We start from the raw sequence: 25206 nt of genomic DNA, 5'->3' as shown, positions 1-25206 counted from the left end.
ATAGCTCTATCACCGTTAAATGACCATCTTCTAAAAGTAGGATTCTTTTAAATACTTACAGTTAACCCACACCCAGTACATTGCAATTGATTTCAAAGAAATAGGTTCTGAAATTACACCAGACTGTTGCTTATTTGAGTGTAACATTGAAACCACTTCATATCGATGCATAATTGGGTTGCTACAGTTGCTCTGAGCATTTTGCTGATGTACATGTGTGGAAGTGGATACAAGAGCAGAGGCTGGGAATTCTGCAGCAAGTAACTCCCCTCCTGACACCTCTTTTCCCCACCCCCGCTCCCCTGTCTACCATCTACAAGGCACAGGTCAGGTGTGTAAGAAATACTTTCCACTTGCCTGGATGAGTGCAGCTCCAACAGCACTCAAGAAGCGCGACACCATCCAGGATAAGCAGCCTGCTTGATTGGCATCTTAAACACACAATCCCTCCACCACCAATGCACAGTGGCAGCAGTGTGTACCATCTACAAGATGCACTGCAGCAACTCACCAAGTCTCCTTCGTTGGCACCTTCCAAATCAGGGATCTCTACCACCTCAAAGGACAAGGGTAGCAGATACCTGGGAACACCACCTGCAGGTTCCTGTCCAAGCCACTCACCATCCTGATTTGGAAATGTAATGCCATTTGTCCATTATTGTTGGGTCAAACTCCATTCCTAACAGCAATGTGGATGCACCTACACCACATAGCAATTCAAGAGGGGGCTCACCACCACCTTCTTGAGGATAATTGGATGTGGCTAATATATGCTGGCCTATCCAGCAAAGCCCACAATCCATGAACAAAAAAGTAGGATTACATTAAGATGTAGTGACTGCCTCAATAAAATAATTGACACTCCCTGCTTGGATCACAAAGAATGACTAACCTTTGAGCAAAGTGCTGAAGGACTTGGGAATTTGTTACAGCATAAGTTACCATCAGAAGAATTGAAGGAGCATAAAAGACATGTAGAATAAGCCAAGTTGCAGGATACATGGAAACACAAGTAATTTTTTTTGTCACCATCATCCTTTAATATGGATCACGTACTGATTCTAGAACTGGCCCCAACTACATTCCACTGAACTAATTGGTCTTTGGGTTGCTTTACCAGAATAAGGCTCTGGTCGTGAAGACAAAAATACTATCCTGTTATTTTTACATTGATTTGTGCTTGGATTTTAAACCATTTTTTATTATTTCCCATAGGTCATTACTGAGACATAATGGCGCAGAAGTCTGGCAGCCAGGGTGGAGAGGCTGATGCATTTCTCTTTGTGGATAAAAGCCTCAACAATCCACTAGCCCAAGCTGACTGGTCAGCGAAGAAATTGGTTTGGGTGCCTTCAGACCGCAATGGCTTTGAAGCCGCGAGCATTAAAGAGGAGAAGGGGGACGAGGTTATCGTGGAGTTGGCGGAAAATGGAAAGAAAATTACAGTTAACAAAGATGACATCCAGAAGATGAATCCCCCAAAGTTCTCCAAAGTGGAGGACATGGCAGAGCTGACTTGTCTGAATGAAGCATCGGTGTTGCATAATCTGAGGGAGCGCTACTACTCAGGACTTATCTATGTGAGTAAAGCCTCCACTTCAGTTGTGTTTAGAAGCAGGATTAGCAGAAACCCTCTCATAGTTTTTGCTAAACATTAGCACTGACCAGAGAGTGGAAATGGATTAAATTTCCACATCTGAATACTAACCAGATTCAGGAACTAGTGTGCAAGAGGAAAAAGATTAATATCAGTTGAATGCTGCACTTGGAGACATTTATGTTTAAAGTTTTTTAAGTTTATCTATTAGTGTCACAAGTAAGGCTTCCATTAACACTGCAATGAAGTTATTGTGAAAATCCCCTAGTCGCCACATTGTTCGGGTACACCGAGGGAGAATTTAGCACGGCCCATGCACCAAACTCCAAAGATGTGCAAGTTAGGTGGATTGGCCATGTTAAATTGCCCCTTAGTGTCAGGGGGATTAGCAGGGTAAATACGTCGGGTCACGAGGATAGGGCCTGGATGGGATTGTTGTTGATGCAGGCTCCATGGGCCAAATGGCCTCCTTCTGCACTGTGGTGATTCTATAACCAGCGTGTCTTTTGGATTGTGGGAGGAAACTAGAGCACCCGGAGGAAACCCACGCAGACGCGGGGAGAACATGCAGACTCCGCACAGACAGTGACCCAAGCCAGGAATTGAACCCGGGTTCCTGGTGCTGTGGGGCGGCAGTGCCAACCACTGTGCCATCATGGGTCAATTATCTTTGTCCACTTGGCAGACATGGATAATCACATTCTAGCAATGGGTGGAACTGAATTGATTTCCCTCATTTAATTCAATTTCAGGCCAGCATTTCATTAAGGTATGTAAATCAGGCCTCTAAGACATAGGACCCAACTCAATTGGCAGGTACCAATGCCAGACTGTGCTTGGGTCATTGCCATTAGGCTTACAGTGGCCCAATGAATGATTCTTAAAGGAACAACTATGAGATACTCAGAAACCTGAATACTCCCCTCTGCCCACAGATATCTTCCAACCCAATGCTGGCCATTCCGTATTCCCCTCCCTGAGACCATCTCCCCCACTTTGTTTCCAATTTGCTGCTCTGCAGTGTAGAATATGGATTTTGTTACTCCTGCCCTTACCTGTGAGCATTCTGACCTGTAACTAGCTAATTCCACACGTCTGGGCCCAAACATTTCAACGTTTGGAACCTCTCGCTGGGAAAATATGTCCAACATCTGCTGAAATTCGAATCATCTCCTATACATGGATCAACAATGATACAACACTTCAACCGAGGATATCTATGAACCATTGTTGTATTGGAGAAGTAGCTCTCACTTCCTGGTATATCTTTACCAGTAGAAAGGCAAAGATTTTTCACAAGCAACCCAAGAAATTAGTAAGTTTTAAGCTCAGATACTGTAGAGTGCATTAATGACCTGGTATCTTCATTTCCAATGATAAAACTGTGTTAGCACTCCTCATCATTACTGTTTAACACTGACAGCAATATCTGCTGTCTGCATATATGGGGTGGGATCTTCTGGCCTCGCTCACCCTGAAACCACAATATCCCGTCCAAGGTCAACAGACCTTTCCATGGGCCGTCCCTCGCCCGCTCCCATTTCCGTGGTGGGCGGAACAGCAAAATTCTGGCCCATGAAGTCTGGAAGTTGCTGTCAATGACATTCTGCTGCCTCCGAGGATGGACTGTTACCGTCTCTATAGATGTAATCAACAGGGACTCAGTGATTTCAACTTTTTAATGCATCATTTTCTGCCAAAACATTGAATATGTTAAGCCTCTTTGAATGACATGTAACTGTAAGTTTTTAGCTGTGTGCAAAGTCATAATTACTGCACAACAACCTGCCTGGCCCTGAAAATCAAATTTTAAAATGTGGAGCATCACTCCCTCACAACATTTAAACATTCCATGATTTTTAAAATATTTAATTTGTTTGAAAGTCTTGAAGCAAGAAGCTTTAGCTGAAACAGAGTAAAAAAAATACAAAAAAGTCCATGCAAATTATAGGGCAATGTTCCATACAGGGAAAAAGGGAGTGAGAGAGAGCTATGCCATTGAGAACCTGCCTGTAGAAATGACTACCCAGTGGTGTAATGAGTGTTAAAGTATGGCAAGTAGATAAACGTAGGAGCAAGAGTAGGCCATTTGGCCAATCAAGCCTGATCTGATCCATCATTCAATACAATCCTGGCTGACCATCCACTTCAATGCCTTTTTCCCCACACCCTTTTATGCCATTGGTATTTAGAAATATGTCAAACTCTGCTTTAAACATGCTCAATGACTGAGGTTCCACAACCCACTGGGATAGAGAATTCTAAAGATACACAACCCTCTGAGTAAAAACAATTCTCTTCTTCATCTGAGTCTGAAATGGCTTCCTCTGGTTCTAGACTCTCCAGTAAGACGTCTCACAACACCAGGTTAAAGTCCAACAGGTTTATTTGGTAGCAAAAGCCATTAGCTTTCGGAGCGCTGCTCCTTCGTCAGGTCTGACCTGACGAAGGAGCAGCACTCTGAAAGCTAATGGCTTTTGCTACCAAATAAACCTGTTGGACTTTAACCTGGTGTTGTGAGACGTCTTACTGTGTTTACCCCAGTCCAACGCCGGCATCTCCACATCTAGACTCTCCAAATGGGGAACATCTTGCCTGCATCTATCTTGCCTATCCCTTTTAGGTATTGTGTTAGTTTCAATGGGATCACCTCTCATCCTTAAACTTTAAAGAACGCACGCCCAGTTTCCCCAATCTCTCTTCATAGGACTGTTATAACAATGGTTGCAAAGATATTTTGGTCTCGCCACTCTCAACGTGAAGCACTGGTTAGTCAAAATGGAATGTCTCTCGACCGTGACTTTATTACAATCAATTAGCAAGAAAATAAGGATGGCCGTGTTTCTCCAGGCCATTAGTTGTGGAAGGTTATTGAAGCAATCTTAGCTGAACCATTCCAAAAAGTTGCATGCCACACATGGGGCCCTTTTAATTACTATAAGTTGCTAATCTTTGTTCTTTTTTCTGGAAGCCCATTTAAAGTGTTGATTAGACTGTGTTCAGGAAGTATTCCTGATAACAACCCTCAATTGAGGATTAGTTAACAGACTAACTGAGGATTGGTTAACAGACAGAAAACAGAATTTGAAAAGTCGGTCTTCTGATAGGGTGTAATGAGTGGAGTTCCACAGGAGCTTGGGCCTCAGCTATTTACAATCAATATCAATGACTAGATGAGAGGACTGAGTATAATATCCAGGTTTGCTGATGATACAAAATTAGGTGAGAAATTAAGCTGTGAGCAGGATGCACAGAGGTGGCAAAGGGAGATAGATTGGTTAAGCATTGGAGCATATGGGCAAGTGTGAAATATTCACTTTGGTGATAAAAATAGAAAAGCAAAAAGGGGAGAGAGACCATTGAATAAAGGGTGAAGATTTGCATTGGTCCTCTCTGGGTGGCACAGTGGTTAGCACTGCTGCCTCACAGCGCCAGGGACCCAGGTTCAATTCCCGGCTTGGGTCACTGTCTGAATGAAGTTTGCTCATTCTCCCCATGTCTGCGTGGGTTTCCTCCGGGAGCTCCGGTTTCCTCCCACAGTCCCGTGATGTGCAGGTTAGGTGGATTGGCCATGCTAAATTGCTTCTTAGTGTCCAAATATATGTAGGTTAGAGGGATTAACCATGGTAAATATGTGGGGTTAGGGGGATAGGGCAGAGGGGAGGGCCTGGGTAAAATACTCTTTTGGAGAGTTGGTGCAGACTCGAGGCTGAAAGGGATTTTACGTATTTAATAAAGAGTTGAGTATGATGGTGGAGACCCTAATCTAGGAGGGATCTATTGTTACATATTTACAGTACTTCCCATAGCCCGAGGGACAATGCTTTAATATTTCAGAATAGTGTTTTTATTCTACTCTTAGTCCACAGAAACTGTATAGAAATGGTGTCCCTGCCCCTTTTGTGATTTTTCTCCCCAGATTTCAATGTATCCTCCACTGAAAATATAGATAAGAGGGAGAAGCTCTTGTAGAAACTCAACCCCATATATCAGAGGCCATCAACCCTCTGCTATCCTTTCTTTAGGAACCTCATTGCAATAGCGCATTAGTTAATTAATAAATCAAACTAATCAACTCTGCACCTCTTAGAAGAACATACAGATGTAAGGTACAATTCACAATAGATCATTTTACACACATTTTCTATTGGGACCTTGCTGAAAGAATAAGTGGCAAATTAGTGTTTAAATCTAGTAAATATCAGGAGGAAACCAGTACACTGATAGAGCAGACTAAATCTTGAATAGTGAAACACACAAAAATATGTTCTGAGATTTCAACTAGCTTTGGAAAAGGACACACCACTTTCATCTCCCATTGGGATTTTTTTTGAATTGATGACTATCAGGAAAATTAAATAATGCTTCCGGATTCAAAGATTATCCGAGCCTTTTATAAAAACAATGAACTAGCCTTTATCACAATACAGATGGCCTTTATCAATCAAGGGATTGAGTTTAGGAGTCCGGGGATAATGATGCAGCTATATAAGACCCTCGTCAGACCCCACTTGGAGTACTGTGCTCAGTTCTGGTCGCCTCATTACAGGAAGGATGTGGAAAAGATTGAAAAGGTGCAGAGGAGATTTACGAGGATGTTGCCTGGATTGAGTGGCATGCTTTATGAGGGTAGGCTGAGGGAGCACGGTCTTTTCTCCTTGGAGAGACGTAGGATGAAAGGAGACCTAATAGAGGTATATAAGATATTGAGAGGCATAGATCGGGTGGACTCTCAGAGGCTTTTTCCCAGGGTGGAAATGGCTGCTACGAGAGGACACAGGTTTAAGGTGCTGGGGGGGTAGGTACAGGGGAGATGTTAAGGGGAAGTATTTCACACACAGGGTGGTGGGCGAGTGGAATCGGCTGCCGTCAGTGGTGGTGGAGGCAAACTCAATAGGGTCTTTTAAGAGACTCCTGGATGAGTACATGGGACTTAATAGGATGGAGGGTTATAGGTAGGCCTAAAAGGTAGGGATATGTTCGGCACAACTTGTGGGGCCGAAGGGCCTGTTTTGTGCTGTAGTTTTCCTATGTTTCTATGAAGAGGCCTCCGCTGGAGTATTGTTTCCAATCCAGGACATTGTTCTTTCAGAAGGATTTCAAGTCCTTGAGGAGGGTATAGATCATAGAGTCAGAGGTTTACAGCATGGAAACAGGCCCTTCAGCCCAACTTGTCCAAGCCACCCTTTTTTTATCCACTAAGCCAGTGCCAATTGCTCATGTTTGGCCAATGTCGCTCTATACCCATCAGACCTACCAGAAAGATATCTGTATTGTGTTGAAGGCGTAATTGTTCTTCTTGGGGAGAGAACGTTAAGGGTCATTTTAACAGATGTTTAAAATTATGAAAGACTTTGCTAAGAAAGAGCAAGTCATTTCACAGGAGGTCAAGAAGCAGGCACGGGGTGGCACAGTGGGTTAGCACCGCTGCCTCACAGCGCCAGGGACCCGGGTTCCATTCCTGACTTGGGTCACTGTCTGTGTGGAGTTTGCACGTTCTCCCCGTGTCTGCGTGGGTTTCCTCCCACAGTCCGAAAGACGTGTTGGTTAGGTGCATTGGCCATGCTAAATTCTCCCTCAGTGTACCCGAACAGGCACCGGAGTGTGGCGACTCGGGGATTTTCACAGTAACTTCATTGCAGTGTTAATGTAAGCTTACTTGTGACACCAATAAATAAACTTTAACATTAATAAAAGCAAAATACTGTGGATGCTGGAACAAACACACAATGCTGGGAAAATGCAATAGGTCTGGCAGCATCTGTGAAGAGAGAAACATAGAATCCCTACAGTGCAGAAGGAGGCTATTCGGCCCATCGAGTCTGCACTGACCTCAATTCCATCCAGGCCCTATCCCCGTAACCCCTCCTATTTACCCTACAAATCCCCTCCCCCTAGCACTAAGGGGCAATTTAGTATGGCCAATCAACCTAACCTGCACATCTTTGGAGAATCGGAGGAAACCCACCCAGACACGGGGAGAACATGCAAACTCCACACAGACAATGACCCGAGGTCGGAATTGAACCAGGTCCCCGGTGCTGTGAGGCAGCAGTGCTTGCCACCGTGCCACCCCAGAGATAACGAGCGAGATTTAGCGGGCCTGTTTATTGTGGGCACAAATCCCATTATGGCTGCTAAATCTCGCAAGAGCCATAACAGGATTTGCGGCAGCAAGATTTCGGTTTGAGATCCCCACCCCCATTGGCGACGTCTTTCGGTTCCCACCCAGAAAGGGCGTGAACTTGATTCCCACGGATCTAAATGAATTTAAATATCATTACAAGGCCTTGCGCTGTTGTATCGAGCCTCACTGAATACTCTTGCCCAACCCCACACCTGCTGGTGTGACATCACTGATTTTTTAAGCATGTAAACGGGTCATGATGTCCACACCAAGAGCGTGGTGGTGAGGGACCTGGGTGGGCAGTACCAGGTTGGCAGTGCCTCAGGGGAGCCCCATGGTAGGGGGGGCCTTGATGTTTAATTAAGTGAGGGTGCAGTGGTGCCTGCATTAGGGTGGGAGTGGGGGAGGTGCACTGGAGGAGGAGCTGGGTTGCACTTATGCTTGCATCGTGCTGGGGAGGGTTGTCCCTCTGCGTGTGATGGTTGTGGGTATTTCCCCTTGTCTGCTGGGATGCCAGTGTCTATGGTGGGGGGGCCTTTAATTTAACTTTGAGATCGGGGCATCCTTTTTAAAGGGTTTCTCGGTCCATCAGGCCCTGCCTCCTGCCTTGCCAAACTGGTGGCACTAACCACCAACCCCCCAAAGATTGCTTTTTGACAGAATGTCAGAAGATCTGGCATTTCAGAAGAGAAATCCACCCGTTTCAGTCAGAAGTTGATACTTTGGACAGAACTTAGTTTCAAGTCCAATCTGACTCCTCTTCAGAGCATTGACAAGGTAACCGCCAAAATATCCAAAGGGGAGATGAAGGGCATCTTCTTTAGAAAGCGAATTGTTTGCGGCACGGTAGCACAGTGGTTAGCACTGCTGCTTCACAGCTCCAGGGTCCCGGGTTCGATTCCCGGCTCGGGTCACTGTCTGTGTGGAGTTTGCACATTCTCCTCGTGTCTGCGTGGGTTTCCTCCGGGTGCTCCGGTTTCCTCCCACAGTCCAAAGATGTGCGGGTTAGATGGATTGGCCAGGTTAAAAATTGCCCCTTAGAGTCCTGAGATGCATAGGTTAGAGGGATTAGCGGGTAAAATATGTGGGGGTAGGGCCTGGGTGGGACTGTGGTCGGTGCAGACTCGATGGGCCGAATGGCCTCCTTCTGCACTGTAGGGTTTCTATGATTTGATTCTATGAGAGTCATAGAGGTCTACAACATGGAAACAGGCCCTTCAGCCCAACTTGTCCATGCCACCCTTTTATTTTAAAACCACTAAGCAAGTCCCAATTGCCTGCGTTTGGCCCATATCCCTCGATACCCATTTTACCCATGTAACTGCTTTTTTTAAAGACAAAATTGTACCCGCTTCTACTACCTCTGGCAGCTCGTTCCAGACACTCACCACCCTCTGTGTGAAACAAATTGTCCCTCTGGACACTTTTGTATCCCTCCCCTCTCACCTTAAACCTATGCCCTCTAGTTTTAGACTCCTCTACCTTTGGGAAAAGGTGTTAACTATCGAGCTGATCTATGCCCCTCATTATTTTATAGACCTCTATAAGATCGCCCCTCAGCCTCCGATGCTCCAGGGGAAAAAAGTCCCAGTCTATCCAGCCTCTCCTTTTAACTCAAACCATCAAGTCCCGGTAGCATCCTAGTAAATCTTTTCTGCACTCTTTCTAATTTAATAATATCCTTTCTATAATAGGGTGACCAGAACTGTACACAGTATTCCAAGTGTGGCCTTACCAATGTCTTGTACAACTTCAACAAGACGCCCCAACTCCTGTTCTGACCGATGAAACCAAGCATGCCGAATGCCTTCTTCACCACTCTGTCCACCTGTGACTCCACTTTCAAGGAGCTGTGAACATGTACCCCTAGATCCCTATGTTCTATAACTCTCCCCAGCACCTTACCATTAACTGAGCAAGTCTTGTCCTGGTTCGATCTACCAAAATGCATCAATGCACATTTATCTAAATTAAACTCCATCTGCCATTCATCAGATGTTTCATTTGCCCGGAACCGAAGCAGCGCTAATGATGTTGGTGGTAATGTTTGAAGGGTTGACTGTTCATAAAATGAAAGAGATGGAACTATCTCACAGTGAAAAGTAATGATCTATTTGTCCTGCAGATTATGGAGATTATTGTTATAGCTTAATAGAGAATTTAAACTTTGCTTCCGCTGCCAAACTCTGCAAACTTGTGTTTGTGCAATTTCTGAAGCAAACTTAATTCAGTGTTATTGTTGGGAGACTTCCAAAAGGATATGGATAGCTGAACATGCTATAGCAAAGTTCAGGGATTTGGGGAGTAGATATTCTTCCTGTTATGTGAGTAACATTCAGAGTTATTTCATTTTGATATTAACACTGGACATGAAGGAATCAAACAGGTTAAGTCAGCAAAACTTCAGAAATTATTGAAACAAAACCATGTTCGTGTAAATGGAAATTGGATAACATTAAAGTCAATGTCTGCTTTAAAGAAAAAAAATTAAACTTGAAATCATGTTCAGTTTAAAAAATATATATATATTAATTTATACTAATTTTCAACATAGAATTTCAGTCGAAACCAAGGATTCGTGGATCCGGAGCATAGTAAATTACTCTAAAATATACCAAGCTTCTTCCTGCTGCTTTAGTTTTGTGCATTGGCAATATTAAAAATATACTTACAAAAATATCTCTCTGCTTCTATAAGTTGCACCAAAGGTAACTTTAACATCAACAGAAATGTACATTGATGGGGGAACAGCACTACTGAAGTGTTGAGTAACCTCAGGCAAAACTAGATTGATACTGCATTAGTCACATCCACTCATTTCTTTAGTAGAAACCATCTTGCACAGAATACAAGTCATTTTTAACTTTAACCAGTCAGCAGGAAAGTTTGAGTCTTTCTCTTTCACCAATGTTTGGGATTCTGGAGTGAATTAATCAGACACGGCATATCTTAGGATTCCAGGTTCATGTCTAGTAATTGCAAGAGGTACTTTGAGAATCTTGACCCACACAATGAGATTCACCAGATAACATTCTCGGTCTGGAATGCTGTTGGCTACAGCTATCTCTCTGTGATAACGTGCCCTGTTGGAGCTGCTCACAATTAGCAGGCTTCCTCTCTCCTGCTGGCCTGGGACTTGTGGCCTGGCCAGCGACGCCCACATCCCATGAAAGAAAATATAAATAATTCTGTTTGATTAAACTGACCTTGACGCCAGCTCCCCACTCCACACAATTTTGAATGTTGGTGTTTCCACAGTGCTAAAGTCTGGCCTTTCCACTCGTGTTGCGTACCATATTGGGAGATGACCAAGAAAACAAAACATGTACAATGATCAAAAAATATTTGGGTCGGAATTTTACCAGCATGGAATCGGGGCGGGCAAGGTTCGCAGAACGGAATTCTTCATTGGCCTTGGGCGCGATTTTACACGCCTTGCCCAAGCAAGGTTGTAAAATCCTGACCTTGGTTATTCATATAATTTTACCACAGCGCCATGGTGGCACAGTGGTTAGCACTGCTGCCTCACAGCGCCAGGGACCCCGGTTCGATTCCCGGTTTGGGTCACTGTCTGTGTGGGTTTGCACATTTTCCCTGTGTCTGCGCGGGTGCTCCAGTTTCCTCCCACGCTCCAAAGATGTGCGGGTTAGGTTGATTGGCCATACTGAATTGCCCCGAGTGTCGGGGGGACTAGCTAGGGTAAATATGTGGGGTTATGGGGATAGGGCCTGGGTGGGATTGTGGTCAGTGCAGACCAAATGGCCTGTAGGATTTTATGAAATATACAAGTGCATCTTCTGGACCATTGAATGGGATTCCACCATCCTTTCCTGCAATACATTTGACTGAATATCGTCTCATCTTTCTCACGGACAATTTGACAATTGTCTTAGCTATCGCCTCTGGTTAATGAATTGTCCTGAAGTTTATTTATTAGTGTCATAAGTAGGCTTATATTAACGCTGCAATTAAGTTAACTCTGGAAAATATAGAAACCATTTCTCCCTATCCACTTAAAACCCTCAAAGTTGAAAACCATTTAAGAATCTTTCTTCTACAGCGATCAGCCCGTTTCTCGAGTCTCTCCATGTAACTTAATTTCCTCATCCCTGAAGGGACTGCTACATTCCTCTGCACCTGCACCAAGACCTTGACATCCATTCTAAAGTGGGACATTGGATACACCATTCCACTTGAGATGTATTTTATTCTAATAGGAAGAATATAATTCTGTTCCAAATATGGAAATTTGAGAGTTTCAGTGTGGACTATCACAATCTGAGCCTGCTGTTGTATTTCTCATCGTACAGTTGTCACCGAACCCAACTGGCAAATATCTTTTCCTTAAGTTTGAAGTCCTGTACTGATGTGAAGATGAGGGCAAAAGGGAGAGAGGAACTTCAATCATTCGAGAATAGGTACTAGACAAACTAATGGCACTAAAGGTCAACATGTCCCATTGACCTGATGGCCTTCATCCTAGGGTCTGAAAGGGAAAGACTGCAGAGATATTGGCTATATTGGCTGCAATATCTGCAATAGACGATCTGGAGGAGGGGACTGAGTGTAGGGTAACAAAGTTTGCAGATGACACAAAGATAAGTGGAAAAGTGAATCGTGTGGAGGGCGTAGAAGGTCTGCAGAGAGATTTGGACAGGCTGAGTGAGTGGGCGAGGATCTGGCAGATGGAGTATAACGTTAACAAATGCGAGGTTATTCACTTTGGAAGAAATAATAGCAAATTGGATTACTATGTAAATGGAAAGAAATTACAACATGCTGCTGTGCAGAGGGACCTGGGGGTCTTTGTGCATGAGACGCAAAAACCCAGTCTGCAGGTGCAACAGGTGATCAAGAAGGCAAATGGGATGTTGGCCTATATCGCAAGGGGGATAGAATATATAAGCAGAGATGTCTTGCTGCATCTGTACAGGGCATTGGTGAGGCCGCAGCTGGAATACTGTGTGCAGTATTGGTCCCCTTATTTGCGGAAGGATATATTGGCCTTGGAGGGAGTGCAGAGAAGGTTCACCAGGTTGATACCAGAGATGAGGGGTGTTGATTATGAGGAGAGACTGAGCAGATTGGGTTTGTATTCGTTGGAATTTAGAAGGCTGAGGGGGGATCTTATAGAGACCTATAAGATAATGAAGGGGCTGGATAGGGTAGAGATGGAGAGATTCTTTCCACTTAGAAAGGAAACTAGAACTAGAGGGCACAGCCTCAAAATAAAGGGGGGTCAGTTTAGGACAGAGTTGAGGAGGAACTTCTTCTCTGAGGGTGGTGAATCTCTGGAATTCTCTGCCCACTGAAGTGGTGGAGGCTACCTCGTTGAATATGTTTAAATCACGGATAGATGGATTCCTGATCGGTAAGGGAATTAGGGGTTCTAGGGATCAGGCAGGAAAGTGGAACTGATCCACTTCAGATCAGCCATGATCTTATTGAATGGTGGGGCAGGCTCGAGGGGCTAGATGGCCTACTCCTGCTCCTATTTCTTATGTTCTTACGTAATATCCAAAGTTCTCTAGATTCTGGCAAGATCTCGGCAGATTTGGAAAACCACAAATGTAACACCCCTATTCAAGAAAGGAGGGTGACTTTCTTTCTTTCTCTAGGCCAGTGAGCCTAATGTCTGTCATTGGGAAAATGCTGGAATGCATTATGCAGGAAGTAGTAGCAGGACACTAAGAAAATCATCGTACAGTCAAACAGAGTCAACGTGGGTTTGTGAAAGGGAAATTGTGCTTGACAAACTTATTGGAATTCTTTGAGGGAGTAACAAACCTCCTTGGTAAAGATAGATGCAAATTATTAATGTAATACCTCAGCTATGCTCCCTGCCTCCTTATGAAAATTTTCTTTTGTCACCAGTCGGCCCTTCTCCTTTTGCTGTTTATTTGCCGATTGAACACGATGGGATTCCCCTTCATGTTGGCTGCTAGTCTTTTCTCATAATCCTTCCTCGCTTCTCCCATGTACTTTTACACCTCCCCTCGGAACTTCCTGTATTCCTCTCGATTCTCAACTGTATTTTCTACCTGACGCCTGTCGTGTGCACTCCTTTTTCTCTCTCTCTCCTTTTTCATCCAGGGTGCTCTGGATTTGTTTACACTACCTTTGCCTTTTCATAGAATTCCTACAGTGCAGAAGGAAGCTATTTGGCCCATTGAGTCTGCACTGACTCTCCGACTGAGCATATCACTCAGCACCCCCACCCGCCCTCCTCCTCATAACGCCGTACATTTATCATGGTTAATCTGTCTAACCTACACATCTTTAGACCCTAAGGGGGCGATCTTACCAAAAACATTCTAAGTGCCAAAGGAGTGGCACAGTGGTTAGCACTGCTGCCTCACAGCGCCAGGGACCTGGGTTCGATTCCCAGCTTGCGTCACCGTCTGTATAGAGTCTGCACCTTCTCCCCGTGTCTGCGTGGGTTTCCTCCGGGTGCTCCGGTTTCCTCCCACAGTCCAAAGATGTGCGGGTTAGGTGGATTGGCCATGCTAAATTGCCCCTTAGTGTCAGGGGGACTAGATAGGGTAGATGCATGGGGATAGGGCCTGGATGGGATTGTGGTCAGTGCAGACCCGATGGGCTGAATGGTCTCCTTCTGCACTGTAGGACTCAATGAAACCTGAGTGTGAAAACGGGAGTTTCAGACCCTTTTTTTTTCAGTGAGAGGAAAAAAAGTCCTACAGCATCAAAACCGCCCACCTCGGAACAAACTTCTTCCTGTGTTGACTGGCTCGCAGATGCCTCCAACCCCCCACCCTCCCCACAAGAATCCCGTCCTTGCTGGCATTTTCCGCCAAGGCGAGTAGGTCAAACCGGGAATTCTCCCAACTTCCACCACCCGCCTTGGGTGAAAATCCAGGCCAATGTTCCTGTGGGTACAGATGCCAACAAACTTCTTAAAGAGTAGGGTTTGAATTGTTTGTTGTACTTCAGTCTTGAGAAATGACCGTACAATAGTAGCAGGAAGTTCCTGCTTCAAACATTAGCTGCTTGAATAATAACGAATGAAGCTGTGAATCTTGGAAATAATTCCAACTCAGAATTTACTAATGGGGAAAATATTGTCACAATGCGACTGACTTTTAAAAAGAAATTGAGATGTTAGTGTCGCTGGCTAGGCCAGCATTTATTGCCCATCCTTTTGACAGTAATTAGCCTTGGTTTAATTTTGACTCACTTGCCCAACAATTCTGAAATTTCTGCAGACTATATGCTGTATTTTACACAGACAACACGGATAAGTCCAACCTTGAGTCTTGTCCTCTCCCAGCAGAGATGGTAAACCAGTAAGAGGAACAGGTTTATTTGGTAGCACAAGCTTTCGGAGCGTTGGCCCTTCATCAGGTGAGGGGCAACGCTGCAAAAGCTCATGTTACCAAATAAACCTGTTGGACTTTAACCTGGTGTTGTGAAACTTCTTACTGTGCCCACCCCAGTCCAACGCCGGCAACTCCACATCTTGGTAAGAGGAACTCTGGCCACTTTTTTGGCTCCTTAGCTCAGGAAGCCAAGATCCATAACCCCCTTCGATTTCCTTGGACTCTAGTCTACAGGCATCGATGAGATTTCTCCCTTATTTATGTAGGGCCCCTGGGCCACACATCTCATGATTCCAACCCAATCCCAGAGATTGGCTGGAATAAGGCAGTAAATGATGCCTTTATCATGACACATCCCTCACCATGACACTTTTCAATATAACCCCCAAAGGTCCGGTGGGAGATTCGGGGGTCGGATGGGAATAAAAATCGATGCTCGTAACTTTTTTTAACATGGGCTATATCAACCAGGTATTATCACCCTCACTCGATGGTTATACAAAATATTTTTTGTCTAAATGAGAAACAGAAGTTGAGTGAGGATTGCCAGGGAATATCAAAGTGAATCCTAATCCTCTTGTTTGGGTTTATAAAAGCGTTGTTACGGCATGGCTCATTCTTTAAAGATGACCTGGTTTAGAGGCAGAAATGATTAAACAGTGACAACTGTCAGATAATCAAACTTGTTTGACATTTGTGTGAACACCATCTACATTTGTTACAGGCTTCGAAAGAATCCGTTTCCATATTAGATTTTCTGTGAAGTATTGGAAAATGAAAACATACTCCCTTTAAACAAAAAGACATTGGGTTCGATTCCTGGCTTGGGTCACTGTCTGTGTGGAGTCTGTACATTCTCCCCGTGTCAGCGTGGGTTTCCTCCGTGTGCTCCGGTTTCCTCCCACAGTCCAAAGATGTGCGGGTTAGGTACATTGGCCATGCTAAATTCTCCCTCAGTGTACCCGAACGTGCGCCAGATTTTCACACTAGCTTCATTGCAGTGTTAATGTAAGCCGACTTGTCAGAGTAAATAAACTTTACTTAAACATCACTTTTCCAAGCTGAAATAATGTTAAAGGATGTTCCTCGTTTCCGTATGAATTGTGAAGAAAATAAGAGATGACTCAGCATATTAAAGATTTAGAAATGTAACATTTTGCATTTTAATTGCAGACTGATACTTTTGTCTCTTGTTTTTGAAATATATGAAGTATTGGTTGTTGCGAGCTAGGGAAATATTTATTGCCCTTGAGATGGTGGCAGTGGCCGCCATCTTGAATTGCTGCAGTCCATGTGGTGTTAGGGAGGGAGTTCCAGGATTTTGACCCAGTGACAGTGAAGGAACCACAATGTATTTCCAACTTGAAAGGAGCTTGCAGGAGGTGGTGTTCCCATCCATCTGCTCCCCTTGTCTTTCTACGTGGTAAAATTCGGGGTTTGGAAGGTGCTGTTGAAGAAGCCTTGGTGAGTCGCTGCAATGCATCTTGTAGATAGTGGCAGCAGTGTGCACCATGTGTCAGTGGTAGAATGAGTGAATGGCGAAGATGGTGTATGAAGTGCCAATCAAGTGGCATCTTCCTTTGTGCTAGTTATGACTCTAACTAATGCAGAGGTTTCTGCCTAATTCCTAATTTTGCTAGGGTTCCTTCTTGGCATACTTGGTCAAATATTGCCTTATCATCAAGGGCAGTCGCATTCACCTCACCTCTGGGGTTCAGCACTTTTGTCTGTGTTTGAACCAAGGCTATAATGAGGTCAGGAGTTGAGTGACCATGGTGGAACCCAAACTGAGCATCCATGGGCAGGTTATTACTGAGCAGGTGCCGCTTGATAATAGTGTCATTGTCACCTTCCATCAACTTGCTAATGGTTGGGAGTCGACTGAAGGGGTGGTAATTGGCCGGGTTGGATTTGTCCCACTTTTTGTGTGCAGGACATACCTGGGCAATTTTCCACACTCCTGGGTAAATGCCAGTGTTGTAGCTGTACTGAAACAGCTTGGCTAGGAGTGCAGCAAGTTCTAGAGCACAAGTTTTCAGTAACACTATGAAACATTTGCAATTCTGAACTTATTTCTTATTTCTGGACTGCAAAAGAACTGTTGCAATTTTGGCATCTTGAGTTTGTGTACCTCTTGTCAAAAAAAATTTGAATTTAATACACCTGGAAAGCTCCTCTTTAAATTTGATGACAGCAAGTGTGAGATGAAACATTTTTGAGTTGTGACGCTTCTGATTGTATTTATGGACCATTAACAGCCTGATTTTAGAGTCTTTGAGTGATGGTACAAATGTTATTTCTTCTTTTCAGACATTCTCAGGTCTATTCTGTGTCGTTGTAAACCCATACAAAATGTTACCCATCTACTCGGAGAAGATTGTAGAAATGTACAAAGGGAAGAAGCGACATGAGATGCCACCACACATCTATGCGATTGCAGACACCGCGTACAGGAGCATGCTTCAAGGTAAGCTGCGATCCCAGCCCACTCTGTGCTTTTACCATTGAATCTGGTGGCGGAAGGTTTTGTGACTCGACTTGCTGGTGAGTTAGGATGCAGTCACTCACTTCTCCACACACACATTCGGCAGGTCCAGACAAAGCAGAAACTGCAGCATTTAACTTTAGTTCTTGGAATTGTCCCAATCAACTCCGATAACAGGAAACTTTAAAAAGAAACTATAACTGGAGCAGACAATACGGTTTGGCCTGTCAACTATAGTGCATTTATTTTGTTAGTTTCCATCTCTTCTGGTAGCTGTCATAATGTGTGATTATTTTTGGAAATTTCTCTTCAGTACTACAGCAATGGGTCAACATTAAAACGTGTAATTCTGATATGGAGTCAGGTTTTACAGAATGGAAACGGGCCCTTCGGCCCAACTTGTCCATGTCGCCCAGTTTTAACCACTAAGCTAGCCCCAATTGCCCGCATTTGGCCCATATCCCTCCGTACCCATCTTACCCATGTAACTGCCTAAATGCTTTTTAAAAGACAAAATTGTACCCGCCTCTACTACTACCTCTGGCAGCTTGTTCCAGACACTCACCACCCTCTGTGTGGAAAAAATTGACTCTCTGGACACTTTTGTATCTCTCCCCTCTCACCTTAAACCTATGCCCTCTAGTTTAAGACTCCCCTGTCTTTTGGAAGGGACTGTTTCACTTCTGTCTTTAAAAGAAGTGGAAAATGACAACCTGAAATGACTATAAATTATAATCGATACAAAAATGTCATACCTAATCCTATGGTTGAAGGTTTCCAGCCTAAAAATCTGTCTGCTACCTCTCACATAATAACAGCAACTCGTGTGCATCCCATGTCTTTAACATTGTAAAATGTTCCAGTGCTGAAGCGAGCAGTAGAATCAACCCTTTGGGAGAGTTAAAGGAGATAAATAGACAGGAGTTGGTGATATTGGGACATTTAAGGAGGGAAATCCATCGAGTCAGCAGTGTAGTTGAAGGATGAGGGACTGCACAGGAGACCAGAGAGGTTTGAAGAGAAGGATAATGATTTTCTGTTGGGAACTGGGTATTCATTCACTACAGAGCAACGATGGATAAAAACCGATTTAATGGGATATGGGGAACAGGTAGGGAGATGGATTTGAGAGCAGGGAGAGATCAGCTATGATCAGATTGAATGGCAGAGCAGGCTCGAAGAGTTGAATTGCTGATTTTTGCTCCTAATTCCTAGGAGGATGTAGGCAGCAGAGCTTTCAATGATTTGTCATTGGGATGAGAGTGAGGCCATTGGAGAAATTGAACCTATAGATGGTGCGACACGGATAATAAGGGTTTCAACAGCAGTGGGAACATGATTGGAGCGGAGTTGGGGCCAGTGTTTCAGATGTGAGAGCTAGGATATGAAGTTATGAAATTCGCTGACTGCAGGGAATATGCACAGCTTCATCCCACTTGAGCAAGGACAAGAAGTCAACGGCACGGCTGGGAGATTTGATGGTTTCATTCTTCTTGATTCAATTGGATAAAAGTCCGGCTCATTTAATGGTGTGGAGGCAGACACTTAGTCTGACAGTCGATGCCAAGTGGTTGTGTGATCGAGGGTAGAGGTCAGGGGTCAAACAGGTTGTAGTCAATGTGATGTATGTAAAGTGAATCCATGGGTGTGGGGGTATATATATAAATGACTTGGAAGAAAAGGTAGCTGGTTTGATTAGCAAGTTTGCAGATGATACTAAGACTGGTGGAGTTAAGGATAGTGATGAAGATTGTCAGAGAATACAGCAGGATATAGATAGGCTGGAAAATTGGGCAGAGAAATGACAGATGAAATTTAACCCGGACAAATGTGAGGTGATGCATTTTGGTAGATTCAATTCAGGTGGGAGCTATAAAATAAATGGTAGAACAATCAGGAGCACAGACACACACAGAGATCTGGGAGTACAGGTCCACAGATCCTTAAAAGTGGCAGCACAGGTGGAAAAGGTGTCCAATTCTGGTCACCACACTACCAGAAGGATGTGGAGGCTTTGGAGAGAGTGCAGAAAAGGTCTACCAGGATGTTGCCTGGTATGATGGGGATTTGCTATGAGGAGAGATTGAATAAACTGGGATTGTTCTCCCTGTAAAGACGGAGGCTGAGGGGCAAACTGATAGAAGTTTATAAAATTATGAGGGGTATAGATAGGGTGAGCAGTTGGAAGCTTTTTCCCAGGGCGGAAATGACAATTACAAGGGGGCACAAGTTCAGGATAAGGGGGGAAAGGTTCAGTGGAGATGTGCGGGGGAAGTTTTTTACGCAGAGGGTGGTGGGGGTCTGGAATGCGCTGCCAAATGAGGTGGTTGATGCAGATACGTTAGCAACATTTAAGACTTATCTTGATAGGCATATGAACAGATGGGGAATGGAGGGATATAAGCGGTTGGTCTAGATAGGACAACATGATCAGCGCAGGCTTGGAGGGCCGAAGGGCTTGTTCATCTGCTGTACTGTTCTTTGATCTTTTGAATGTCACAGAGAGAGGCAAAGCGGAAAAGTGTGCAGTGGCTGGAGGTTGTCTCTGGTAACTTTGACCAGTGAGAACTTGGGCTTTTTAAAAATATATTCTTTCATGGGACATTGGTGTTGCTGGCTAGGCTAGAACTTATTGCCCATCCCTAATTGTCCTTGGTGGTGAGCTGCCGCCTTGAACCGCTGCAGTCCATGTGATGTAGGTACACCCACAGTGCAATTAGGGAGGGAGTTCCAGGATTTTGACCCAGTGACAGTGAAGGAGCAGTGATGTATTTCCAGGTCAAAAGGAGATTGTCCACTTTTCACAACTCCAAAGGCAGCTTACCTCCGAGGCTGACCCGGGACCGTATCCAAAAAAAAGAGTACCCCACCTCTCCAAAGGACTCTGCCAAGTTTAGACCAGGTCTAATCTGTGCGCTTCCTGTTTCCCACTCCTGGATAATGAAAATCAGACATGATTGGAGACAGCTGCTGTTTGATATTGGCATCTGCCGTCATGAACCGCACATGGACAAATCCTGGGGCCATTCCCGCCTCCGTTGCTGTGTTTGGAGGGTGGACCTCCGGATTTCCTCCTCCTCCATCATTCTGGTATCAGCGTTGCTAAAACCTGGGCCTATATGTCTGAAAGATGTGCTGATTAGATGCATTGGCCGTGCTAAATTCTCCCTTGGGTGTACCCGAACAGGCGCCGGAGTATGGCGACAAGGGGATTTTCATAGTGACTTCATTATTAATGCAAACCCACTTGTGAGAATAAATAAACTTATATATATTGCATACTTGTACTTTAGTACACAACAACAAACCGCATGAACACTTAGATTAACATCATGAATATCATTGGACTATGACCTATAGCCAATTTATTGCCCATCCCTAATTGTCCTTGGAAAGGTAATAGTGATCTGCCTTCTTGAACCACTTTCTTGTTCATGGGGAAATCATGAACTGCCCAGTGAATAAATACAAAAGGAAAATACTGTGGATGCTGGAAATCTGGAATAAAAACCGAAAACGCTGGATAAACTCAGCAGGTCTGACAGAGTCTGTGGAGACAAATGGAGTTAAAAGCCAAAGTTTTCCGGCTTTTCATGCCAGCTGGGATTCTCCAGTCCTGCTGCAGTGAACAGAGATTTGGCTGAGCGCCACATTTTCTGTCTTCACTTACAACTGGTTGGCTGGTACTGTTCAAGGATTAACCGTATAATTTTAAAGGGACATTGAAAATGCTGTTCACTAAACTCAGTTAAGCAACCTCATTACGTAGATATGTTTGGAAAACTCTAAAAGTTGCTTTAAGTATGTTGTTAGGAGCCTCAGTAGATGGAGTCATTCTATAGTAAATCAGCTATTACTTAAAGGGAACAGTGCATCCAATATCTATTGCGCATGTTTCTCTGAGTTACATGGAATAATAGCGACTGTAGTTTAGCATAATAGGATAGAATCCCTACAGTGCAGAAAGAGGCCATTCGGCCCATCGAGCCTGCACCGACAACAATCCCTATCACTGTAACCCCACATATTTACTTTGTTAGTCCCCCTGACACTAAAGGGCAATTTAGCATGGCCAATCAACCTAACCTGCACATCTTTGGACTGTGGGAGGAAACTGGGGCACCCAGAGGAAACCCACGCAGCCACGAGGAAAACATGCAAACTCCGCACTGACAGTCACCCAAGACTGGAATTGAACCCGGGTCCCTGGCGCTGTGAGGCAGCAGTGCTAACCACTGTGCCGCCCTGTATCTTGTCTAAAGCCATTAGTGCTGCTGGTGCAGTAAGAGCGATATTAATTACTCAGATATGCCATATCTAATCTAATATTTCTTGTAATGATGGAAGGAGAAGAGTAAAGAGGTTTGACCCTGGGACATTGCTTTTTCATTGCTGAAACCTGAGCTCAAATCTAACCCATATGGAAAAAATTTCCGCGTTCTGTTGCTGGTTCCTGGTGCAATAAATTTGGGGAGTCAGTCTAACCAAGCACCAGTGTGAAACGCAAGGTGGTAATGTAAAAACAAGAGGTGTTCCTGTATCATTGTGCTCTGACATAGCCTGCTCAGGTAATGCTTTTGGCCAGAACATGACAGGACTGAGGTTCTCTGCACTGTGAATTCACAAACTCTGATCTTTTCCCACTGCATCAAAGGGCCTCGCTCTGGACTATCCTCAGACGAGCCTTGGTAAGCTCGATCGGCGGAAACGTAACTTAATGGGCAGCACGGTGGCACAGTGGTTAGCTGCCTCACAGTGCCAGGGACCCGGGTTCAATTCCGGCCTCTGTCACTGTCTGTGTGGAGTCTGCACCTTCTCCCCGTGTCTGCGTGGGTTTCCTCCGGGTGCTCTGGTTTCCTCCCGCACTCCAAAGCTGTGCGGGTTAGGTGGATTGGCCATGCTAAATTAATCCTAGTGTCAGGGGGATTAGCAGGGTAAATATGTGGGGTTACGGGGGTAGGGCCTGGGTGGGATTGTGGCCAGTGCAGACTCGATGGGCCGAATGGCCTCCTTCTGCACCGTAGGGATTCTATGATTTAATATTGAGCACTGAAGTGGAATCGCAAAAATATCTGGACAAAGTGGAGAAATAGGACAGCAAGAAATGAAAAGATAAAAATTTAGAGGGAAGAAGGAAATAAAAGAACAACCAGACTGAATTTGACCCATTATTTGACGTATTAAGCAGTGACTCCAGAAATTGTGATTAATTCCCATGTCACTGAGGAGAAATAAAAATAATTGGGTTTTTTTGTGTTGAAGTCTTGTGATCATCAAAAGAGGTTTGTATGGAGTGTCAACACTTGCTGGGGGAATGGTTGAGGACTCTGGGTCTGTACTTGTTGGAGTTTAGAAGGATGAGGGGCATCTTATTGAAACTTACAGGATACTGCAAGGCCTGGGTAGAGTGGATGTAGAGAGGATGTTTCCACTAGCAGGAAAAACTAGAACCAGAGGGCACAACCTCAGGCTAAAGGGACTATCCTTTTAAAAGAGATGAGGAGGAAGTTCTTCAACCAGAGAGTGATGAATCTGTGGAACTCTTTGCTGCAGAAGCCTGTGGAGGCCAGGGCATTGAGTGTCTTTAAGACAGAGATAGATAGGTTCTTGATTAATAAGGGGATCAGGGGCTATGGGGAAAAGGCAGGAAAATGGGGATGAGAAAAATATCAGTCATGATTGAATGGCGGAGCAGACTCGATGGGCCGAGTGGCCTAATTCTGCTCCTATGTCTTATGGTCTCATGGAAAATGGCCTTTTTCTGTTGTTAATACAATACAATGTAAGATTTCCATTTATTAGTTACAAAAATATATGAAATATACAGCCATTCCTTCATAATCACTGGGTCAAAACTCTGGAATTCACTCCCTAACAGAAGTGTGGGTGTACCTACACCACGTGGACTGGAACGATTCAAGAAGGCAGCTCACCACCACCTCCTCAAGGGCAACTAGGGATGAGCAATAAATGTTCACCTCGCCAGCGATGCCCATGTCCCACGAATGAATAAAAATAGACAAAAATATCGGAGGGGGGAGAAAAGGTTGGTTGCCTGGCAGTCTCAAATCATCCAATTGCATAATAAATAGACTTCTTGCTTTCCAATTGGCAAGGGGAGGCACTAAGAGTGGATGACCAATGGCGGGGACCTGGGGGCAGGGCAGTTGAATGCAGTCAGTCATATGTGCAGTTTTGGTCTCCTTTTCTGAGGAAGGATGTTCTTGCTCTCGCAAAGGTTTACCAGGTTAATTCTGGGGATGGCGGGACTGACGTATTAGGAGAGATTGACTAGGTTAGGATTGTTTTTGCTGGAGTTCAGACAAATGAGGGGGGATCTCATAGAGACTTATAAAATTCTAACAGGACTAGACAGGATAGATGCAGGGAGGATGTTCCTGATGGTGGGTGAGTCCAGAACCAGGGGTCATAGTCTGAGGATTCGGGGTAGACCATTTAGGACAGAGATGAGGAGACATTTCTTCACCCAAAGAGTGGTGAGCCTGTGGAATTCATTACCACAGGAAGTAGTTGATGCCAAAACATTGAACATATTCAAGAGGCGGCTGGATATAGCACTTGGGGCGAATGGGATCAAAGGTTATGGAGAGAAAGCAGGATTGGGCTATTGAGTTGGATGATCAGCCATGATTGTGATGAATGGCGGAGCAGGCTCAAAGGGCTGAATGGCCTCCCGCTCCTATCTTCTACGTTTCTATGTGATGAAACCTGCAGACACGCATTCACCCCAAATTCACAATCCTAGCGACAAGGAGGTTTCTTTTTTTGGACCACTTGTGGGGGTATCTGGGAGAAGGTCAGCACATCGAGAATGCAGAGTGACTTGTATTCCGTTTACCCTGTAAGCAGTTCGAGTGTTCAATGAAGTCCATAAAAAGGCAATTGTCAGAAATGTTGTTGCTAAGTTTAGAAACCATTCAAGTCTTGATGCCAATCGTTGCCATATCCAAGATATGCTGCAGCACCATTCCTATGAATTAATGGTTAAAAATGCAGCATTTAATAGAAGGTCTATTCTCTCTCAATCCATTTCTTACATTAATTAGTAACCTCCATTTGTCAATTGGTGTAGAATTTTCTTTATGTTTAGTTTTTTGAGCAAACGATGAGTAAAAATACCCTTGTCAAATACACCGCATTCTGAATCCAGAATGACTTGCTGTTTTCTTCAAGACAGACATGCGGATGAAAGCTGCTGACTTTAAACTATAAATAATCTCCTTCCCTGTCCATAAAACCAGAAAGTGCCGCAGTCAATTAGCCTTCCTGCAAGATTAGTCCACAAATTCAGCCGAGGAAGAGGTGTAAACATTTGATTGGTCAATCTATCAGCCTAAGTACTGGCATTTGCTTGTGGCAGATATCCTGTTAGAACCTGTTCACACTGTCTTAAGATGGGATGAACTTCAATGTTAAAAGACTCACAGTAATTCTGGTCCAAACTGTTTATTGAAGTGTAAATAGGTAAGAGTGCCAGCAGTAGAAGACGATAGCCAGGAATGGCAAGTCTTCCAGAAAAATCTAACATCTACTGTTAGAACATTCTTTGTTGCTGACCTAGTGAAGGCTTCTCACAGTCACTGTTCTTGTTAATGATGACTTTTGAGAATTAATTAATGGGATGTGGGCATCGCTAGCT

General features: G+C 44.3%; 1 protein-coding gene across 2 annotated transcripts in view; it reads left to right on the top strand.

The window, feature by feature from the left end:
• The window catches only part of myh11b (myosin, heavy chain 11b, smooth muscle), a 169961-nt gene that overhangs the window by 5008 nt on the left and 139747 nt on the right, over positions 1-25206 (top strand). For both annotated transcript variants that reach the window (XM_078240910.1, XM_078240911.1), the window contains exons 2-3: positions 1216-1580; positions 17372-17528. In XM_078240910.1, the coding sequence (XP_078097036.1) occupies positions 1233-1580; positions 17372-17528 (505 nt within the window). In that variant the 5' untranslated portion in view covers positions 1216-1232. The remainder of the gene's footprint in view (positions 1-1215; positions 1581-17371; positions 17529-25206) is intronic.

The sequence above is a fragment of the Mustelus asterias genome, chromosome 23 (genome assembly GCF_964213995.1).
Source record: "Mustelus asterias chromosome 23, sMusAst1.hap1.1, whole genome shotgun sequence".
NCBI classification, from domain to species: domain Eukaryota; kingdom Metazoa; phylum Chordata; class Chondrichthyes; order Carcharhiniformes; family Triakidae; genus Mustelus; species Mustelus asterias.
Note: the sequence above shows the minus strand (reverse complement) of the source record. Positions and strands in the feature narration are given on the sequence as shown.